The sequence below is a fragment of the Tiliqua scincoides genome, chromosome 8 (genome assembly GCF_035046505.1).
Source record: "Tiliqua scincoides isolate rTilSci1 chromosome 8, rTilSci1.hap2, whole genome shotgun sequence".
Taxonomy (NCBI): Eukaryota; Metazoa; Chordata; class Lepidosauria; order Squamata; family Scincidae; genus Tiliqua; species Tiliqua scincoides.
In genome coordinates this window covers 27,178,298-27,195,360 of record NC_089828.1, presented here as the reverse complement: position 1 = coordinate 27,195,360, position 17,063 = coordinate 27,178,298, and the positions used below count along the sequence as shown (strand labels likewise).

The 17,063-nt window shown below is 47.4% G+C and overlaps 2 protein-coding genes across 2 annotated transcripts in view; one reads left to right on the top strand and one right to left on the bottom strand.

Moving 5' to 3' along the window:
* The window catches only part of MYO1E (myosin IE), a 121,576-nt gene extending 108,522 nt beyond the window's left edge, over positions 1-13,054 (bottom strand). The window contains exon 1 of the mRNA XM_066635015.1: positions 12,886-13,054. Coding sequence (XP_066491112.1) covers positions 12,886-12,888 — 3 coding nt within the window. The 5' untranslated portion in view covers positions 12,889-13,054. The remainder of the gene's footprint in view (positions 1-12,885) is intronic.
* A 142-nt stretch (positions 13,055-13,196) lies between these two features.
* Positions 13,197-17,063, top strand: part of FAM81A (family with sequence similarity 81 member A) — a 33,608-nt gene continuing 29,741 nt past the window's right edge. Inside the window, exon 1 of the mRNA XM_066635514.1 lies at positions 13,197-13,439. Within this exon, the coding sequence (XP_066491611.1) occupies positions 13,197-13,439 (243 nt within the window). The remainder of the gene's footprint in view (positions 13,440-17,063) is intronic.

Below are 17,063 nucleotides of genomic sequence, written 5' to 3'. Positions count from 1 at the left end.
GATTATGGTTGAGAATATACCACCATAGCCTGCTGTGTGGTTGCATCATGCAAGATGGGTGGGGTCTTCAGGCCACAGCAAGCACAGCTAGAAAAGCCCAGGAAGAAAAAAGGGGAGCGGGAATTGGGAATCTGCTCATTATGTCTGCAATGAAACACTACTCAGCACAAAAGCCCTAGGGGCAAACTCATCAAGCTGTTTAGTTAAAAGAAAACCAAAACATGTAAACATCAACTCAGTGCAGTCAATCTGTCATATGCTTTGATCATATTACCGTAATCAGTTTTGTAGAGATGATATTTAATACAGGAAGTTTCCTGGTTTCCCTAGAATGTAGCTATTTGTTGAGTTAAAGAGCAAAAAAAAAAAAAAAAAGAGAAACTGTCCCATTTTTAGAGAAACTTTTTAACCTTCACATGCTAACCAAGGGAGCCATAGAAGTGTCAAGGTTTTCATCAAAAACCAATAGAAAGACAGCAACAACATTTGAAAAGGTGACCCTGAGAAACAGGACATCAATTGCTCCTCTAATGGAAAGCAGAGCAGTGATAAGACTTTAAAATAAATAAATAAATAAATAAATAAAGAAGAACACACACACTCCATGCACAGGTTGCTCCAAAACCTGCATTCCACAGGGCTTTCACAAATTCTTATGAAAACACAACACCATCACAACCATCCCCATCATTAGCAAACAGGCCAAGATTCTTTCAATGCTTTTCCATGATATGGCAATGGACAAAAAAAAAATCAATGCAACACAGCTGTAGGCAACTGGTAGAATGTCAATAACTGGCATTCAGTCTGGAGCTGTATCTCACCCCAGTACATGCCTTCCTTTATTATTTTGTTTCAAAATGTCTTATTGGGAGATCTATTTTACATATTTTATGACTAGAGGTGTTTGTTTCCAGTGAGTAAGATAGGATTACAGCCTCAATCTTACTAAGCGGCACTCAGAGTTGCAACCACTGCATGTTTGGAATGTGGTCCCCATCTGGATCAAATCCAAGGTTCCACTCAGGTGAGTAAAGCAGTGGCGTAGCTAAGGGGGTGCAGGGGTAGCAGTCTCACTGGGCAACAAGCTTTAGGGGGGCAACAAGCTGAGCTTGACACTAGTGGCCAAAATTGTGAAAATCTTGGTATGTATGAATAATACCATCATGTTATATATCATTGGAAAAGTAATTTAACGCGGAATGCAGTGAAACAAATCACATTACAATATCTGTATTGTATCAAAAGTTATGGCCAATTAACCAGAAAACAAAAACATAACTGCCTTAAGGAAAGAAAAGTGGATTTCTTTAACTCAAAACAGACCTATGAAACTGATTGTTCTGAGAGCCAATGAGATGTTATTATGATACAGCATGGAATCAATAAGGTGTTACTAGGAATCAGCTCTCATTTCCATGTACCATAATACAGCTACTCCTGCTAACTGGTAAAGAGGCACTTTTTCAAGTGGTGCTTCTCTTATATTTAGCAGGGAGAGAATAATAGTCTCTCTTCATCCCAGCACAGTGTCTCTAACCAATAAGGGGCACACTTTTTATTTATTTACTTAATTAAATTTGATTTTGTCATGGAGGTGGGGCTACAAAATCTTCTTTGATCCCAGGTAGCAGCTAGATGCCTTAGTTATACCACTGGCTGGGGGGAGGTGGCAGATCAAATGGGTGATGAACTGCTGGGGGGAGGAGGCAGGTTTTCCCCCAATTCGCAGTTTTTAAAAAGCCCAGGTGTGAAGTCACTTCCGGTTGTGACATCACTTCCGGGACATCATTTTGAGCTCCACACCAGGTTACATGTTCATTAGCTACACTACTGGCGTGAAGTTCTCCTCATTCAGAGGACAGGGACACTCTGGGCAGTCCCTTCGTCTGCCCAAAGCGTCCCTGTCCCCCAATTGAGGGGGACTTTGCACTGGGTCTGAGTGGAACCTAAAGGTCAGCTCACCAGGCGGAAAGATCCGTGTAAATGCCGGATCAGGTCCCCAGGCCATGGTTTCAGTGGCTCTGGTCTTACTGAACACAATGGGCTTACCTCTGAGTAAGGTATATAACACCATTTTCAAACACCTCTCCCATATGACATGTTCCTATAGTTCAGACCAAGAATTTTAAGATTAGTATGCTGTCAGAACATGCATATAAGCAGGGCCAAGTAGAACTGGATATAGGCCCGGCCCAGATGGGAAGTGTAGGCCCCATTTCAAACCGTTATTTTTCAAGTACTTTTGCAATCAATGCTATATACATATGATTTATGTATGTGTATGTACATGTGATGTATGATATACTTACAAGTAACAGAACAAAGTAAAAGAAATAGAACTGTAACAGCTAAGGAGCTACTCGTCACAAAAACCAGAACTGCCTGTTTTTCTTACAGTTTTTCAGGCACAGGGAACCCTAAGGAGGGTTCCCTGCACCTTCCCAGACCCCCCAGGACTGCAACACTGGCTACAAGTAAGTAGAAAACCCCCCTCCTGTCACCAGCAGCAGCACAATCCTGGGGATCGCATTGCTGCCTTCCCTCCACCCCTTACAGGGGCATAGACCAGTATTTCCCAGGTTGGTGGGTCACGCCCCACCAGTTTGGGAACCACTGAATTAGAGTGTTGTTTTCAATTGTCTACTAAATATTTCAACAGGCCATTAAAACCCATCTTAATACTGTGGGAATCTCCACACAGTAAGGACCTTCCAATTGTCCAACATTGCAATTCATAAACATAATCAAAGGCAGAAACATCCATATATTCAACACCAAACATCTCGTCAATATTTTTCTGTACTTCCTCTTCCATGAAATGTCACTTAAATTTAGCACAGAGTTGGTTTCTGTTATCTGCATTTATTTGTTTATATTTTATCTGTATTAATCTCTCAAATTTTAATATTTAGTTCTAAAGGATGCCCTTAACTCTCTTGGAGGAGGTCCCCTTAAAATCATAGGCCCATGCCAACTCGTCCCTTTAGCCCCTCACTCTGTTGTGGACTGCATATAGGCCAGAGAGACATTAAGATGTTCCAAGTGCATTGTTTTGCATTTCAGAGCAAGCAATTTTAAAAACTTAACGTAGTAGCATAAATATCAGTAGCTGTACTTGGGCACTCATTACGTTCACGGAGGGGGCAAATGAAGAGAGCAAAGCTTATTTGCATGAAGCTTTGAATAGGTAGCAATACATGCTCCACTAGCAAAACAAGCTTCAGTTTATCCTAGAGGCTCAGTTCAAGTTACCCACCCACCCCTGGGGAAAGTTAATCCTGCCAAGGCTGCAAGAACTGACCTATTTGTTCCTCATCAAAATTTCAGCAATGTGGGTTTCCTGGAAAAGCGTGAAATGGAAAATTTTCTTTAAAAGTTTCAAGAAATATTTCTTATGCCCTAAATCGACTGCAATCCAATTTACCATATTTGACTTCTACTTAGCAGGCATAACTTCAAAGAAGTCTGCTGAGTGAATTTTGCATGCTGTATCAGTCTCAAACACTTCCCAAAGTTTTGGAACAGAAACGTTTTATTTCCCCCCCCCTCCTGCCATAAAGTTGATATCTTGTGGGTTTTAAACATTATATTCTAACAAATTCAAAGCTTCAGTTAAGGTCTGTTTGTACTGGAATACTCCTTAAGCCTTGCCAGTTCAATAGCATGTGCTTCCTTTACATTGTTTAAGTGTTAAGAAATGAAAGCATGGAAAACTGTTAACATACTAATTTTGGAACACCCAAAGAGCTGTGTGTTAGAAAGGATCTAGGTACAACCCCCCTTCTCACATTCCATCCATGCAATCAATCAAGGTGTTGTTGGGGCTCAACCCCATAGACATACCCATAGAGCCCATTCTCACTGTTCACTGAACACAAGGAGATCAGGGGGCAGAGCCTGCAGGTGCAATCCTGCTCTTCCCCCCCCCCCGCCCCATGCATTGATGAAACACATGGATGGAATGTGGGAAGCAGGGCTAGCCTAAGATCTCTTGAGGCCTGTGGCAGAACACCAAATGCTGCCCCCCTTATCTGATTATGTGCCAGCCTCTGTTCCTCCCACTCCCCAGTATTCTCACTCAGCACTCTCCATATTTTCTCTTCTCTGGAAAAGGAAGAAGGGGCAAACCATGGAGTGGAGGGAAGTAGGTGGAGATGGGTCCCCTCCCCATTTGCTGTCCGAAGCAACCTCTTCAGCTGGCCTCATGGGTGGGCTGGCCCTGGTGTGAAGGCAATATTCTCTGAAAAGAGTTAAATGCTGCCCGGTTTGGCTGGTTGTATATCATTTCATCATACTATCAATTGATTTCATAAAATCACATTTTTAGATTTGTAACTGTCAGGGGTCAAGCCCTTGTCCAATCCCTGCCTTACCTGGCTGCAGGCCAGGGGCAGAACTGCCTGGCCATAGAGCCACCACCACCTCCCCAGCTGACCAGGTAAGACGTAGGGCAGCTGGGTGGGAGAGACTGCCCCCCAGAGCTCACCTGACCTGAGCAGTGAGCAGGGCCAGGTCACCATTCACCACCAAAGAGGAGGGAAGCAGGCCAGGGTGAGGGCCCCTTTAAGCCTAGAGAGGGAGGAAGGGGAGGAGCCGAGGGTGTGGCTGGGGAGGATAAAACCAGGGAGGCCTGTGATGACAGGCAGTTCTGGAGAGGGAAGGCAGGAGGCTGGAGCCCCTGCCTGAAGACCAAGGCCGTCAGGTCCTGCCTCCAGGGAGGAGGACAAGGGTGTCGTGAACACCTTCTCCCTGGCTTGGTCTGAGGCTTCCCCTGCAAGGAACCCCAGGGAGGTGGACACCCCACCCAGGGGTCCCAAGAGACCATCCAGCCGATCCTCGGCACCCCACCTGGTGACCCCCAGAGACACCCCCCCTTTTGGGGCACCCCTCACAGTAACATTTTTGGCAGAAAAATATAGCAGTAGAAAGTTTTCCATTTCAGAACATTTTCCACCCCACACTGCTGAAATCTACAGGAAATGCGTAATAAAAGTGGAGCCCATGCTTACTCAGAAGTAAGTTCCACTCCAGTTCAAAGGAATTGCCACCCCAAGAAACACAGAGTTTGCCAGGCTGCAATTCAAAGATTTCCCCCTCCAGTATCTTTAAATCCACTGTCAAAGATGAGGCAGCTGTTGCTTCTCCCTGCTGTTTCCCACCCCTGCCTCCTGCTATCTGTCCCTTCTGCTATGAAAAGGATGTGGAATAGAGCAGAGTATTCAGAAAAGGGGGCAGATGAGAGGACCAGGAGGAAGGTGGGAGAAGCCACAGCTGCCTAAGCAGTGGAAAGGAACAGGTGAGTCCCCAAACTGCAAAATAGCAACAAGGAAGCATGTCCCTACTATAGCCTTAGTCTATCAGAAGATATGTCACCCAGGATGCTAAAGGCATGCACACGCACAGAGTTCATGAAGGGCAATGGCCAAACCTCATCGCAGGAGCCAGAGCAACAAGAGGCACCAATCTTTATAAAGATCACAAACGGTCAGAAAGGACCACCACAAAAAAGTATATGACAGGTAACTGGCCCATCTCACCCAGTACTAGCTCTGCTAACTGGCAGCAGGTCTTCAGGGTCTCTGGCAGAGTGAAACATTTCCAATTACTTGCTACAGGAACTGAATGTGGAACTGTTTGCGTGCAATTGTTCAGTTATGGCCCCTTGCCACAGCTGGGCATTGCAGCAGAAGATCGACAGCAGTAGGCAAGCCATCTTCCAAGAAAGCTTGCCCACCATCCAATAATCTAGAAGGCCACCAATAAGCTCCTAAGACATCCCAGGGTTCTGGGCAGAGCCAGCCCAAGACCACCCAATACTGTATTTCGATGTTGCCCCTTCACCTGGCAGTACACCAGCCACTGCTGCTCCTCAGATTGAAAAATAAAAGGGAATGGAGTGGAAGAGGAAGTAGGGTGGCATTCTCACATCTTTCCTCCATACTTCTGGCTCCATTTCCCTCTTCTTCTTTGGAACCAGCAAATGGGAAAAAGAAGAACAGTGGAAGTGGGCATCCTCCACATCAATCCATTCCCTGAGGCAACCGTCTCAATCAGCCTCATGCACAAGACAGCCCTGATTCCATGAACTGCAGTTTAAAAGCCACTGCTTACAAAGCTGTGATTCTGACAAATCAGCTCAGTAGTCTACCTTCAAAGGCTGCAGATTTTGGCCCACGCTGCCCAGGCAACAAATTCCTTTTCCTGCCCTTAAAGGTCGTGTCAGGCAACATTCCTGCCTTCGGCCCCACTTGTGGCTGCTCTTTTGCTGGATGGGTTGAGGCCAAAAAGGCACCACACCGTAGAAGGAAAGCAAAGTGTTGGTTTTATTCTGCAGATCTATCGACATGGACTGCACAGCAAGATTTGCTGCGCCAGCAAATTGACAAGGCCATGGCATTCTGACTGCTGTGCCGAAGCACCGCTGGGCAGGATGCAAGAACAGCACAAATGTTTATAGCAGGGTGCAGACACACAGCAAAAAGAGACACCGCTTTCCAATTTGAAACCACTGCAGGCCAGAGGTTAGCGACTGCACCTCTCCTTCCTCGTGCGTAATGAAGATGCAGCTGTGCTGGTATTTGCAGCCAAGGATTTTGCTGCCAACAATCACAGATGCTGCATGGACTGTTCTTTTGGCCAGGCAATGTTACACCTGACCCATCTGCTCAGGATTTGCTCAGCCATAGAGAACTGCTTTAGAAAACAAAGGTGCCAAACAGGCAATAGGAAAAATTGACCAGGCTGTGACAGATTTGAGTGCTATTTAAAGAGATGGCTGTCATACATCTGGCACATGGATACAATCCACTGGAAGTTCTTCTGCGTAAGGTTCTTTGATATGGACAAGAGCAATGCCTGATCACAGTGGGACAGATGCAAAGAGCTGCCACTTGAATTTTGCACCTCCAAAATATCTTGAGGCTGCTCCAAGTACCAGTTTAAACTGTAGTACTACATCTTTCTCTTTTGCCCTATGGCTACATTCCATTAATTTCTATGCACTCAAGGCTACCGATAGGCTACCGACGTATCTCCTTCTGTGCTTCATTTAAGCTGGAGAGAAGACTGTCTTCGGCATCCTGGAGAAGTTAAGATAGTCAGCTGATGGGTGTGCCTTTTCTTTGCCTCTTCACAGACTCCAGAGAGCTTGCTTAGTAAGCCTGTGACGTCCAGTAATTTCTTCCAGTGGCATTCTGTCAACAGCACAGCAAGGCCCAACTCCACCACATTCCTCCTTATTACTTCTGCTGGGACTTTGAGTGAGACACATCACAGATCAGCAGGTGGGTACAGGCTTGCTACCAACGGCAGCTTGAGATCAACTTGATAGTCACACTATGAAGCTGTCAGGCCCTTGGTCCAGTGAGATTGGCACTGCCTACACCAGCCATTTTCAACCACTGTGCAGAGGCACACTGGTGTGCCGCGAATGGTCCCCAGGTGTGTCACAGGAATCTGGGAGAGCGTCATTTATTAATAGGGCCATTGGGGGATGTGAGCCCCCCACTGACAGCACAGTGTGCCTTGTCAATGGTCAAAAAACAGATGGTGTGCCTTGACCATTTTAGTGTCTTGCCAGTGTGCCATGAGATGAAAAAGGTTGAAAATCACTGGTCTATACTGATTGGCAGCATCTCTCTCAGGTTTCACACAAGGGGTTTGCCCAGGCCTACCTAGGAAGGTTCTGAACCTGGGACCCTTCACAAGTAAAGCAGATAGCTTAACATTGACCTATGGCCCTACCTTGCTAATTGCTCAAGGGTCAGGCTGCAATGGAAGATCAGAAGATCATCAGGTGGATGATGTGGTGTTGACAGCGATTCCATGTTTTGACAGCTGTTTGACAGCTCTGGGAAGGGCAGGGCTGGCTCCACAGCTATAATCAATCAAGGCCAATGGAGACTCTGACGGACACCTGAGCTTCATTTGACCTTGATGGGACTTTGAATGGACATGGACTGAAGAGATGGCTCACCTGAGCCTAATTTGGGCTTAATGGGACATACAAGGATAAAAGGCAGCTTCAGAAGGTGCAAAGGTACCAGACCAAGAGGGCTATGGGAGAAGGGGACTACCAGGACCCTGCTTAAGGAGACACTCTGCTGGCGAGAAGGTACTCTGCTGCAGAAGACTAGACTGTGCTTTGGAGACCGGATTGGACTTGGACTAGAGGCTTCAGACCTTTACCCACTGAGTTGAGTTTTGGGGAGGGAAAGCCTCAGGACAAGAGGACTTGCAGGGAGTGTATATGTGTTTGTAGCAATAAATTCTTGTTAATTGCTCAACTGATAAGGAGTTCTGCTCATTTCTTTGCACACCACAGTTGTTGTTCTTGGAAAAGGAGGGTGTTACTTAGCCAAAAAGTGGGCATTATAAGGGAGTTGGAATATTTGGACGCGACAAATTGGCGTAGTCAAAAATTGGGATAGGACAAATTGTCGTAGTCGGCAGGATTGCAAGACACAGGCCAGGGGCAATCTGGGGCTTTACAGAGTGAAGTGAAACCCTATTCGCCTCTTGTGTCACCTATAACTGTTAAACCAAGCAAGTTGTGTAAATATATGTAAGCAAGCCTGGTCTGAGGCCAAATGCCACTTCAAGCTGGCACAAATTCCACCACTGCTGCTTCCGTGCACTCCCCCTGAAAAAAGAATGCATGGAAGCTTCTTCATATATAAAAAAACAGGAAGTGCGGGACTCATGGGGAAGGTGAGTGGGTAGGGAAACAGATTGGAGCAGCTCCATCTGTGGAAAGCTGGAGGGAGGCAGTGGCAGACTCAGGGTGACAGGCACCCCAAGTCTGTTTGGTGCTCCTCACAACCCACCATTCAATGTGAGCTGCATCATTCAACTGACAGATGAGTTGGTTGTGTACGTAAGTGAGACTGAGGGGGTAGGCGCCCCCAGAACAGTAGTGGAAACAGCAAGAGTAACAAGGTAGAAGAAAACTTGGGCCGTGGCTCACTTAGGGCCCAATCCTATCCAACGTTCCAGCTCTGGTATAGCCACAATACAGCTCCGTGGTAAGGGAACACATGTCCCCATTCCTTGAGAAGGCCCCATTGGCTTCCAATCCACCACAAGATGCAGTGCACAGCCCACTGGCACAACCGCACTGAGAATAGAAAATTGGATAGGATTGGGCCCTTAGGCAGCACCATTACAAAGGGATTTTATCCTTTCAATTTTAGCCTGACAAACTTTTGAAATGAAGCTATACAATCTAGGTAAACAAAGTCGGCTGACCAGTTCATGAAGAATGATCAGGAAAATTCAAAGGTCTGTCTGTTTCATAATTTAAAGGAGGAAAAAAGCTGTTTAGATTCCCCCCCCTTGCTTGCAGAACATAAGAGAATAAAGACACGTTTTAATAAGTTGTCTACTTACAGAGAGTTTCTTAAATCAGCACTCTTGCACCTACCTATAAATTACAGGGCAATTTGAACAGGGCACTCTCACAAGCCATTACTCCCCCAGAGTGCTGGCAGGGTCCTAAACCGGCCAGCACAGATCTCTGAGTGGTGACATAAGACAACCCCAGTGACCTGTCCAGGAAAGGAGACAAACGTCCATCCTGGACATCAGCTGTTGCGTCAACAATCTTCAGTCATCAAAGCCAAATCTCAAAGCCATGAAGTGGCACTAGTGATGGTAGCCAAATTTAGTGGACGGCCTCAATGAGAAGCCCATAAGCAAGAGGCACACACCTACCCCTCTCCTGCCATTGCTCCTTTACAACTGATACTCAGTCAAGGAATCCCAAATCTGAACCTAGAGATTCCATGTAGCCACCATGCCTATTGATAGACCTCTGTGAATTTGCTCAATCTCTCAGGAATTAGCACAGTCAGAAAAAACACAAGTACAGGGATGAGTGCTCAAAGCACCCTATATAATGTCCCAGCAATCCTTACAGCCTCCTTTCAACAAAGCAAACAAGTACCATTATCTCCATGTTGATTTATTTATGTTGGAAATGTATATCCTGTTAAAACATAATGGCTCACAACTGTCACAAGGTTACAGGGGAGGGGACTGATAGATAGCTGCTTGTGTAAGGTCTATGCAGTACAAATAAGTTTACACCTGAACCAAGATCTGAACCAAGAGATTTACAAATCATGGAGATTCGTTGAGCCGCCGTGTCAGGATTACAATCAGGACTCAGTCTCATCAATGAAGATTCCGCAATCATTACTGTCCATGCCTAGTTCTCAGCAGCCAAGAGGAAAACACAACACAACAAAAAGAGCATCTTCATCAAGCATCTTCACCATGCACAGTTGGCAGGCTGGGTTCTGCTTGGTGGGTGACAAGTTGCATGTGCTTCCACAGGTCGGTGGGTCGACAAGGATTTGGAAGCACCTGGAACATTGTTGGGTGCATCCTGATAGCTTGAGAATCAATTGAAAGTTACAGCCCAGAATCCACAGCATCTTTGCAAAAGCGGTATACCTCTTGGCCTGTCACATGTTTCATTACACCGGCCCACCATGCAACCGTTCAGCTTGCTTTTGTGCAGCTCAACCAAGCAGAGGTGCCTGTTTATGCTGCACAAGAGGAGACAGCATGAAATAGCTTCTTGGTCCTGGATGACCTCACGATTCTCTGAAGTAGGTGTTGAGTTTCCTTACACTCCAGCAAGAAAAATTCCAAACAAGCATGGGACAGAACAGCTTCTATGCTTTCATGTCCTGTTCCCTCCCCTCCCATGCCAGGCCAAGACAGTTCCGATCACCTTGCAATGAATCCACCACTCAGCACTCAAGGCAAGTATTCATTTGAGCCAAAGGACACCGAGGTACGCCTCTGTTGACTTTTTATGCATGCAGGAATCCTGCCAACTCCACCAGCAGCAAGACACTGCCGCCCTCTGCACTTTTGCTTTTATGTGGTAAACAAAGCAATCTTCAGGTGAGCCATCATTCAGGTGAGCAAATGAGCTGTGGTTCCTTCCACCCACCTCTCGTGAGAAGAAGCGCGGGGGGGGGGGAAATAAACAGGGACAGAGGACTGAAATAGCTATAAAAGTTGCCTCCTCAAGAGCTGCACCATCATCACCCAGGAATGCCAATGCCAGCGGAGATCTTAATTAGGGGCAATGGAGCCTTCCCATGCGCTCATGATGGCACCAGTTCAGGGAGAAACAGACAGCCTGTTCCACCAAGTTAGAGGGGAGCAAAAGCACTGTTTTTTGTGGAGGGGGGGGGAGACAGAGCTATCTACTCCACTATTGGGTGGTCAATGGAAACACGGGTGCCATTTCCTAACCCATGGCTTGAGAAAACCAGAGGACCACAAGAGGAAGAATAACTGTTTTGAATCCATAAAATATCCAGAGGTCTTTTAGAAACATTCTACACAAAGTCCCATTACAAGAGCGCATAGTTGCAAATGAAAGATCTGGGGACTCTTGGAGAAATATAGAACTGGGGTTGGAGGGAAGCAAGAGAAGAGAGAATTTAACAAGAAGTTAGAGCATACATTTCCACATCAGCACAAGGAGCATGCCAAAAGTCTTGAGACAGCCTCAATCTATTCTGGTATCTGAAGCAGAAAAACCAAACAGCACTACTCCCCCCACCTGACATAGTCCACTGGGAAGATCTCCTGTGCCAGTCACACTAGAACAGGCAGGACTTAAGCTAAGGGCATGATAGTTCATTTCAGACTGGCACCAGAGAATGTCCCAGTGGTTTGTGCCCCATGGTTCAGATCTGCCAACCTCCCACTTGGCTTCCCATATTTCTGCAGCAAATTCTCATGATTGGACAATCCTGGGAGGTCCAGTGAGTGCCCTCTTACATTTCTGGCAAGGAGACTGAAGCTGTCAAAGGAGGAGGGCAGCAAAGGCACACACGAACTACTGAAGAAGCTGTCAAAGGAGGAACAAGGGTGGGAGGTTCTCTCTGCTTCCTTCCCATGCCAAACTAAACCTCACTCACCCACCCTATGGGTGTACACAGTGCTCATCCTACCACCCCCAAACATGAAATTATCGTCATCTGCTTTTGCTATTCCTGGATGCACTAAAAATAAGGATACAGAACAATTTAGTGGAACAACTGGGTTACGAACAAGACTTCACAGGAGCCAGAAGTTGCTTCCAAGAACAGGGCTCATTCCTGCCTTGCGGCAAGTAACAGAGAAAAGAGGCAAAGCTATGCAGAGATATCCACTGGCTTACACTGAAGTAGCAAGAACACAGAGTTCTGGTCCACCTGAAAGACCACCTTCAACTTTAGACTGTAAGCTCACTGGGGACAGGGACCCATCTAATGTTTTTGCCTGTAAAATTGCTCCATGCCATTTCTCAGTGCCACCATAACCACAGCATTTCCCAGTGCCACTATATCCACAACACTGTTGCCATCCACAAACTTTATTGCTCTAGTAGCCCAAAGCCACCACAACCCAACAACAGATAGACCATCACACCCAGTGAATGAATTCTAGCTTGGCACATGTTTTCCTGGGTCAGAGTCCACTTCATGCAAGGGGGAGAGATTTGAAAAGTAATAGTGCCAAAAGGCCAAGTAACGCAAGAAGAGAGAAGTGGCAGAAAGAGGACTACCCCTGAGCATACGCAGAGTGCCTTAGCCTCAGTCCTGCCTGCATACTGGAGGAGTTGATGAACCCTGCACCTTTCCCACTTAGAGGTGCGCAACGAAGACTTCTGGGCATGGGGTTCACCTGCGCTCCGCTGCCGGGAAGATGGTTAGCTTGAAGCCCAGTTGGGGGTTGCCAGCCTGTGGGGTCCGACTCGGGAGCAAGGTTGCAATCCTATCCACACTTACCCGAGAGTAAGCCCCATGACTCTAATGGGACTTACTTCTGAGTGGACACGCATCGGACTGGGCTCCAAGCCCCTGCTGCACTCACCATCTCTGGCCCCTTGCCTGCCTGCCTCCTGGCCGGCGAGCTTCCCTTCTCGGTCTGCCTGTGCGCCTGGCTTCAGGGCGCACCGGTCCGGGAGCGCAGTTTGGAGACGCCCTAGAGAAGCAGCCGGCGCGCCATGCAACCGGGGCTGGAGCCGCCGCTGCCTCCTGCTGCTCTGCCAGGCTGCGTCCTCGGGAAGCCTGAGACCGGCTGGTGGTCGGGCCAGGAGGAGGAGGAGGAGGCGGCGCCGTGAGCTCTGGTCTCCGCCCGCCCCAAGCGCCAGCCCAGCCGCCAAGGCGGCGAGCTCTCCATACATGGAGAAGTCAACTCCGGGCCTGCCAATCCGGCTCCCGGGAGCAGCGTCACTCCAGCCGGAGGGAAATCCCAGCGCCTCCCCCTCTGCCCGGCTCCCTCCCTCCTCCCCGGCATGGAGTCGGAGCCAGGAGCGGGGGCTTGGAGAGGAGCGCACCAAGTACGCAGAGAAAACCAAACTCCCCCTCCCTCCCTCCCTCTCCGAACGTGCAGTACTAGCCTGCAAGTGCGAAAGCAATGGGATTGTTCGTGAGTAAGCTAAGCACAAACCCTGCAAAGAGCAGTCAAAGCACCCCGGCTTGCATTCAGCCCCTTTTCCTCCAAGCAGCTCAGGGCAGGGCGCATCGCGGTTAGGGAGTTTTCATTTTTCTTCCCCTCACAACAACTCTGCGAGGTAGGTCAGGTTTCAGAATCAATTGGATTCAATGCCATTGATTTATTGCAGGTTTATCATACCTTGCCTCCGAGGAGCTCAGGACATTATGCATGCGTCCCATCCCCCCCCCCATTTTAGCCTCCCAACAGCCGGGATAAATCATACTGATGAATTAATTCAATGACTGTAGCATTAATTTTTTTACATTGGTATCCCTCTCTTCCTTTGAAGATCTCTTGGCATCAAACATTGCAATGGTTCATCCCTCTTAGGGCCCAATCCTATCCAACTTCCCAGCACTGGTACAGCTGCAATGCAGCCCAAGGTAAGGGAACAAAGGCTTCCGTGACTGCCTCCCCACTACAGGATGCAGTGTACACCCCATTGGCATGGCTGCACCGGCACAGGAAAATTGGATAGAACTGGGCCTTTAATTGTCACAACAAACATCTGAGGTTGGTTAGGTTGAGAGACAGGGATTGGTCCAAAGCCACCCAGTGAGCTTTCTGGTAGAGCAGTGATGTTCCTGGGAAAGGCAGGCAGGCGGGGCAGCAGGGTGGTCAGGGCCACCAGTGCTGTAGAGTGAGGGTTTGAACCTGAGGAGCTCCCATTGTAATCCAATGACTGCACCATACTGGCACTTTGCTTAGCCCAGGATCAGTTAAGGAACACCAATTTGAAACAAGGGTTGGGGCTTGAACCTGGGTCTCCCCATGACATCATACATTGATAAGCTTGGTCTGTTCAAACTAAATGCACAGCTGGGGCATTTGATTCTAGTAGCTACCTGTCTAGGACTCAGAATCTGGCTGCAGAGGCAGAAGTCCTGGCATTGCAACCAACTTCATTCAATATTCCAGAGTAAACTGTCCCTAGACCTGAAAAAAGTGTGTGGCCTGTGTGGAAAACACTGCTCTACCTATTATGAGGCCTAAAAAGTAACTCCTAAAGCATGCTGTTTTTTTCTGAAATTTGAGAACTTAAAAAGAGCCCTGCTGGGGCAGACCCCAAGTCCACCATCTGCTCCAGGATGCTCCTGCCTATAAGTGGCCTGCCAAAACCCCTCAGGAAGCCCACAAGCTTCCTCCCCTCCCACTGTTGATCCTCAGCAGCCTGTTCTTGGTGGCACACTTCCTGTGAACATGGAGTTTGCATACAGCTAACATGACTAATAGCCATTGATAGACTTGCATGAAGTTGTTTTACTTTCATCTTGCATGTATCCAAGATCAGGCTTTTAGACCTTGATGAGAATAACAACTCTTTCTTCCCCCATCAAATCCTGAAATAATGCCCTTGAGCCTGCTCTAGGGTTAGTGATCACCTGTCCTGCCTAGTGCTTGATATGGGTTGTCTGTTGATGGCTATGTTGCCACCAGTGTATATGATGCCCTGCAGAGTTTCATCATGTACACAAAAAGGTCCCTCAACCCAAAGGGTTTTCAATCTGACATAATGTGATCCCCCTGTGCAGTCCCTTTGAGTTCAATAGTGCTTACTCCCAAGGATGTGTGCATTACGTTGTAGCCTAAAAGAGACAATATGAAAAACTACTGGGGGGGGATATGAGCAAATACAGTTGCACAGTTACGTGTGTGCAGTCCTGGCAGCAAATTGCTGAGGGTTCTGGAGCAAAGCCCTGTACTGCCCCCCCCTCCCAGCCCTTGATAACGCATTGGGCACTGTTACTGCCTGCAGTCTGAGGGTTATATATAGGGTTGGTCCAGCCAAGTGACACTCTGAGGAATGTGGGCCTTCAGCTAGTACTCTACCTGACTGATGCATCCCTTTACATTTACATTTAGTTCATTTAGTGTCCATTTACATTTAGTTCAAAGTGGGAACAAGAATTAAGAGGTTGCATTTTACACTTCTCCTCCACCCTCCCCCAAGGCTCATAAATCTCCATTTATCTCTAGTGAGGTACCTCCACCCACTACTGAAAAGTAGCCCTGTAGATATGGCAAGATGAACAGTGCAGTTCTTGGTACAGCAAGAGTAAAGCAAGGAGTAAATGCCCTAACCTGCTTACCTGGGCAACAGTGGCCTCTGGTGGACATTAGCCTCAATAGCAGGGAAGTCCCTCAGTCTTTGAGCAATTACTCCACAAAAACCATCCTGTTGTTTTCACATTTTGGGTTGGGAACTGACCCAAATGGTACAAATTGTGATACAAATAGTGGTACAAAACACTATTTGTAAATGGTACAAATAGTGTTGCATGCTCATCCCACTTCTCTAAATGGTGAGAAATTCCAAGGGCACAGCGCTAGCTAGATCGTCACTTCCTTTTGGAGGAGAGATCACTAGAGGCTTACAGAGAGATCACTGGAGGCTTGCTTATATTGCCTTGTTTACAATTTGCACATTAAGCATTCGTCAGAGCAGGGGGTATACTGATGTGAGATACTAATGGCCCATGGCCATCAGAGGACTCACCTGACCAGACTGACCCTGAACTAACTGGAAAAGCACTGGTGCCTGTGCCAGGTTACTTGGAATCCTGGGGCAAAACCCTGCAGTGGGTCACTCATAGCCCCCTGTCTGCCTCTCTGATGATATATTGAGCACTACAAATGCCATGTGTACTGAGCGCTCAAGAATCAGCCTGCCCAGGTGGGTCCTTTGATTATTGTGGGTCCTCAGCAAGTGCTGAACCTGGTCAACCTCTGAACCCATTCCCAGAGAGATGGGCAGGATAACCATGGGGGGCTCAGTCAGTAGTGTAGCTAGAGAGGGACAAAACATGCTGTGCTGCTTACACAGCGCCACAACGCACTGTGTAGGCGGCCCCTCCCACTTGCCATTGGAGCCATTCTGGGCAGCTACGACAATGCACAGGCACTCACCAAACCAATCAGTGTCTCCTACATGTTGCTGTTGCTACCCAGAACGGCTCCAATTGTGAGGGGGAGGGGCCGCTTATACAGTGTGTTGTGGCGCCTGCACTTACTGTTCCCCCCCCCCCGCAGCTTCACTACTGGGCTCAGTGCAACTGGGATAAGGTAAATAACAAGCATTCCTTACAAGCAAGAGGTTACTTCAACCAGCCCCCCAAGAGAGCAAGCTGTACCCCAAGATGCACCAGTATTTGACATGTTCTCATTTAGTTTCCATTCCCATCTCTGTTTCAAATCAATTCAACTTTTTGATTGCCAGAAGTTTCTACGAAACATTTCCTTTCTAATACTTACCAGTGAAGGTGGAGTGGAATGGGTCATGTTAGAGTTTAGATGTGCAAGTTACTCCAGCTTTTTTGGAGTCTCATTAAGAAACACATATTGGACCATTAACAGTGTTAACCCTTTTGTAAAATTTCCAGGCACTCCCAAGTGCCAGGTTCATTCACAGCATCAGATTCCTGATTCCTAACAACTAGGATGGATTTTTATTTCCTAGTCATTGGTGAAAGCTGTTTGCTAACAGCCTGATTTTGTGTGTGCTAATTTGGAAGTAAGACCCACTGCTTCAACCAAGCTCACTTCTAAATATT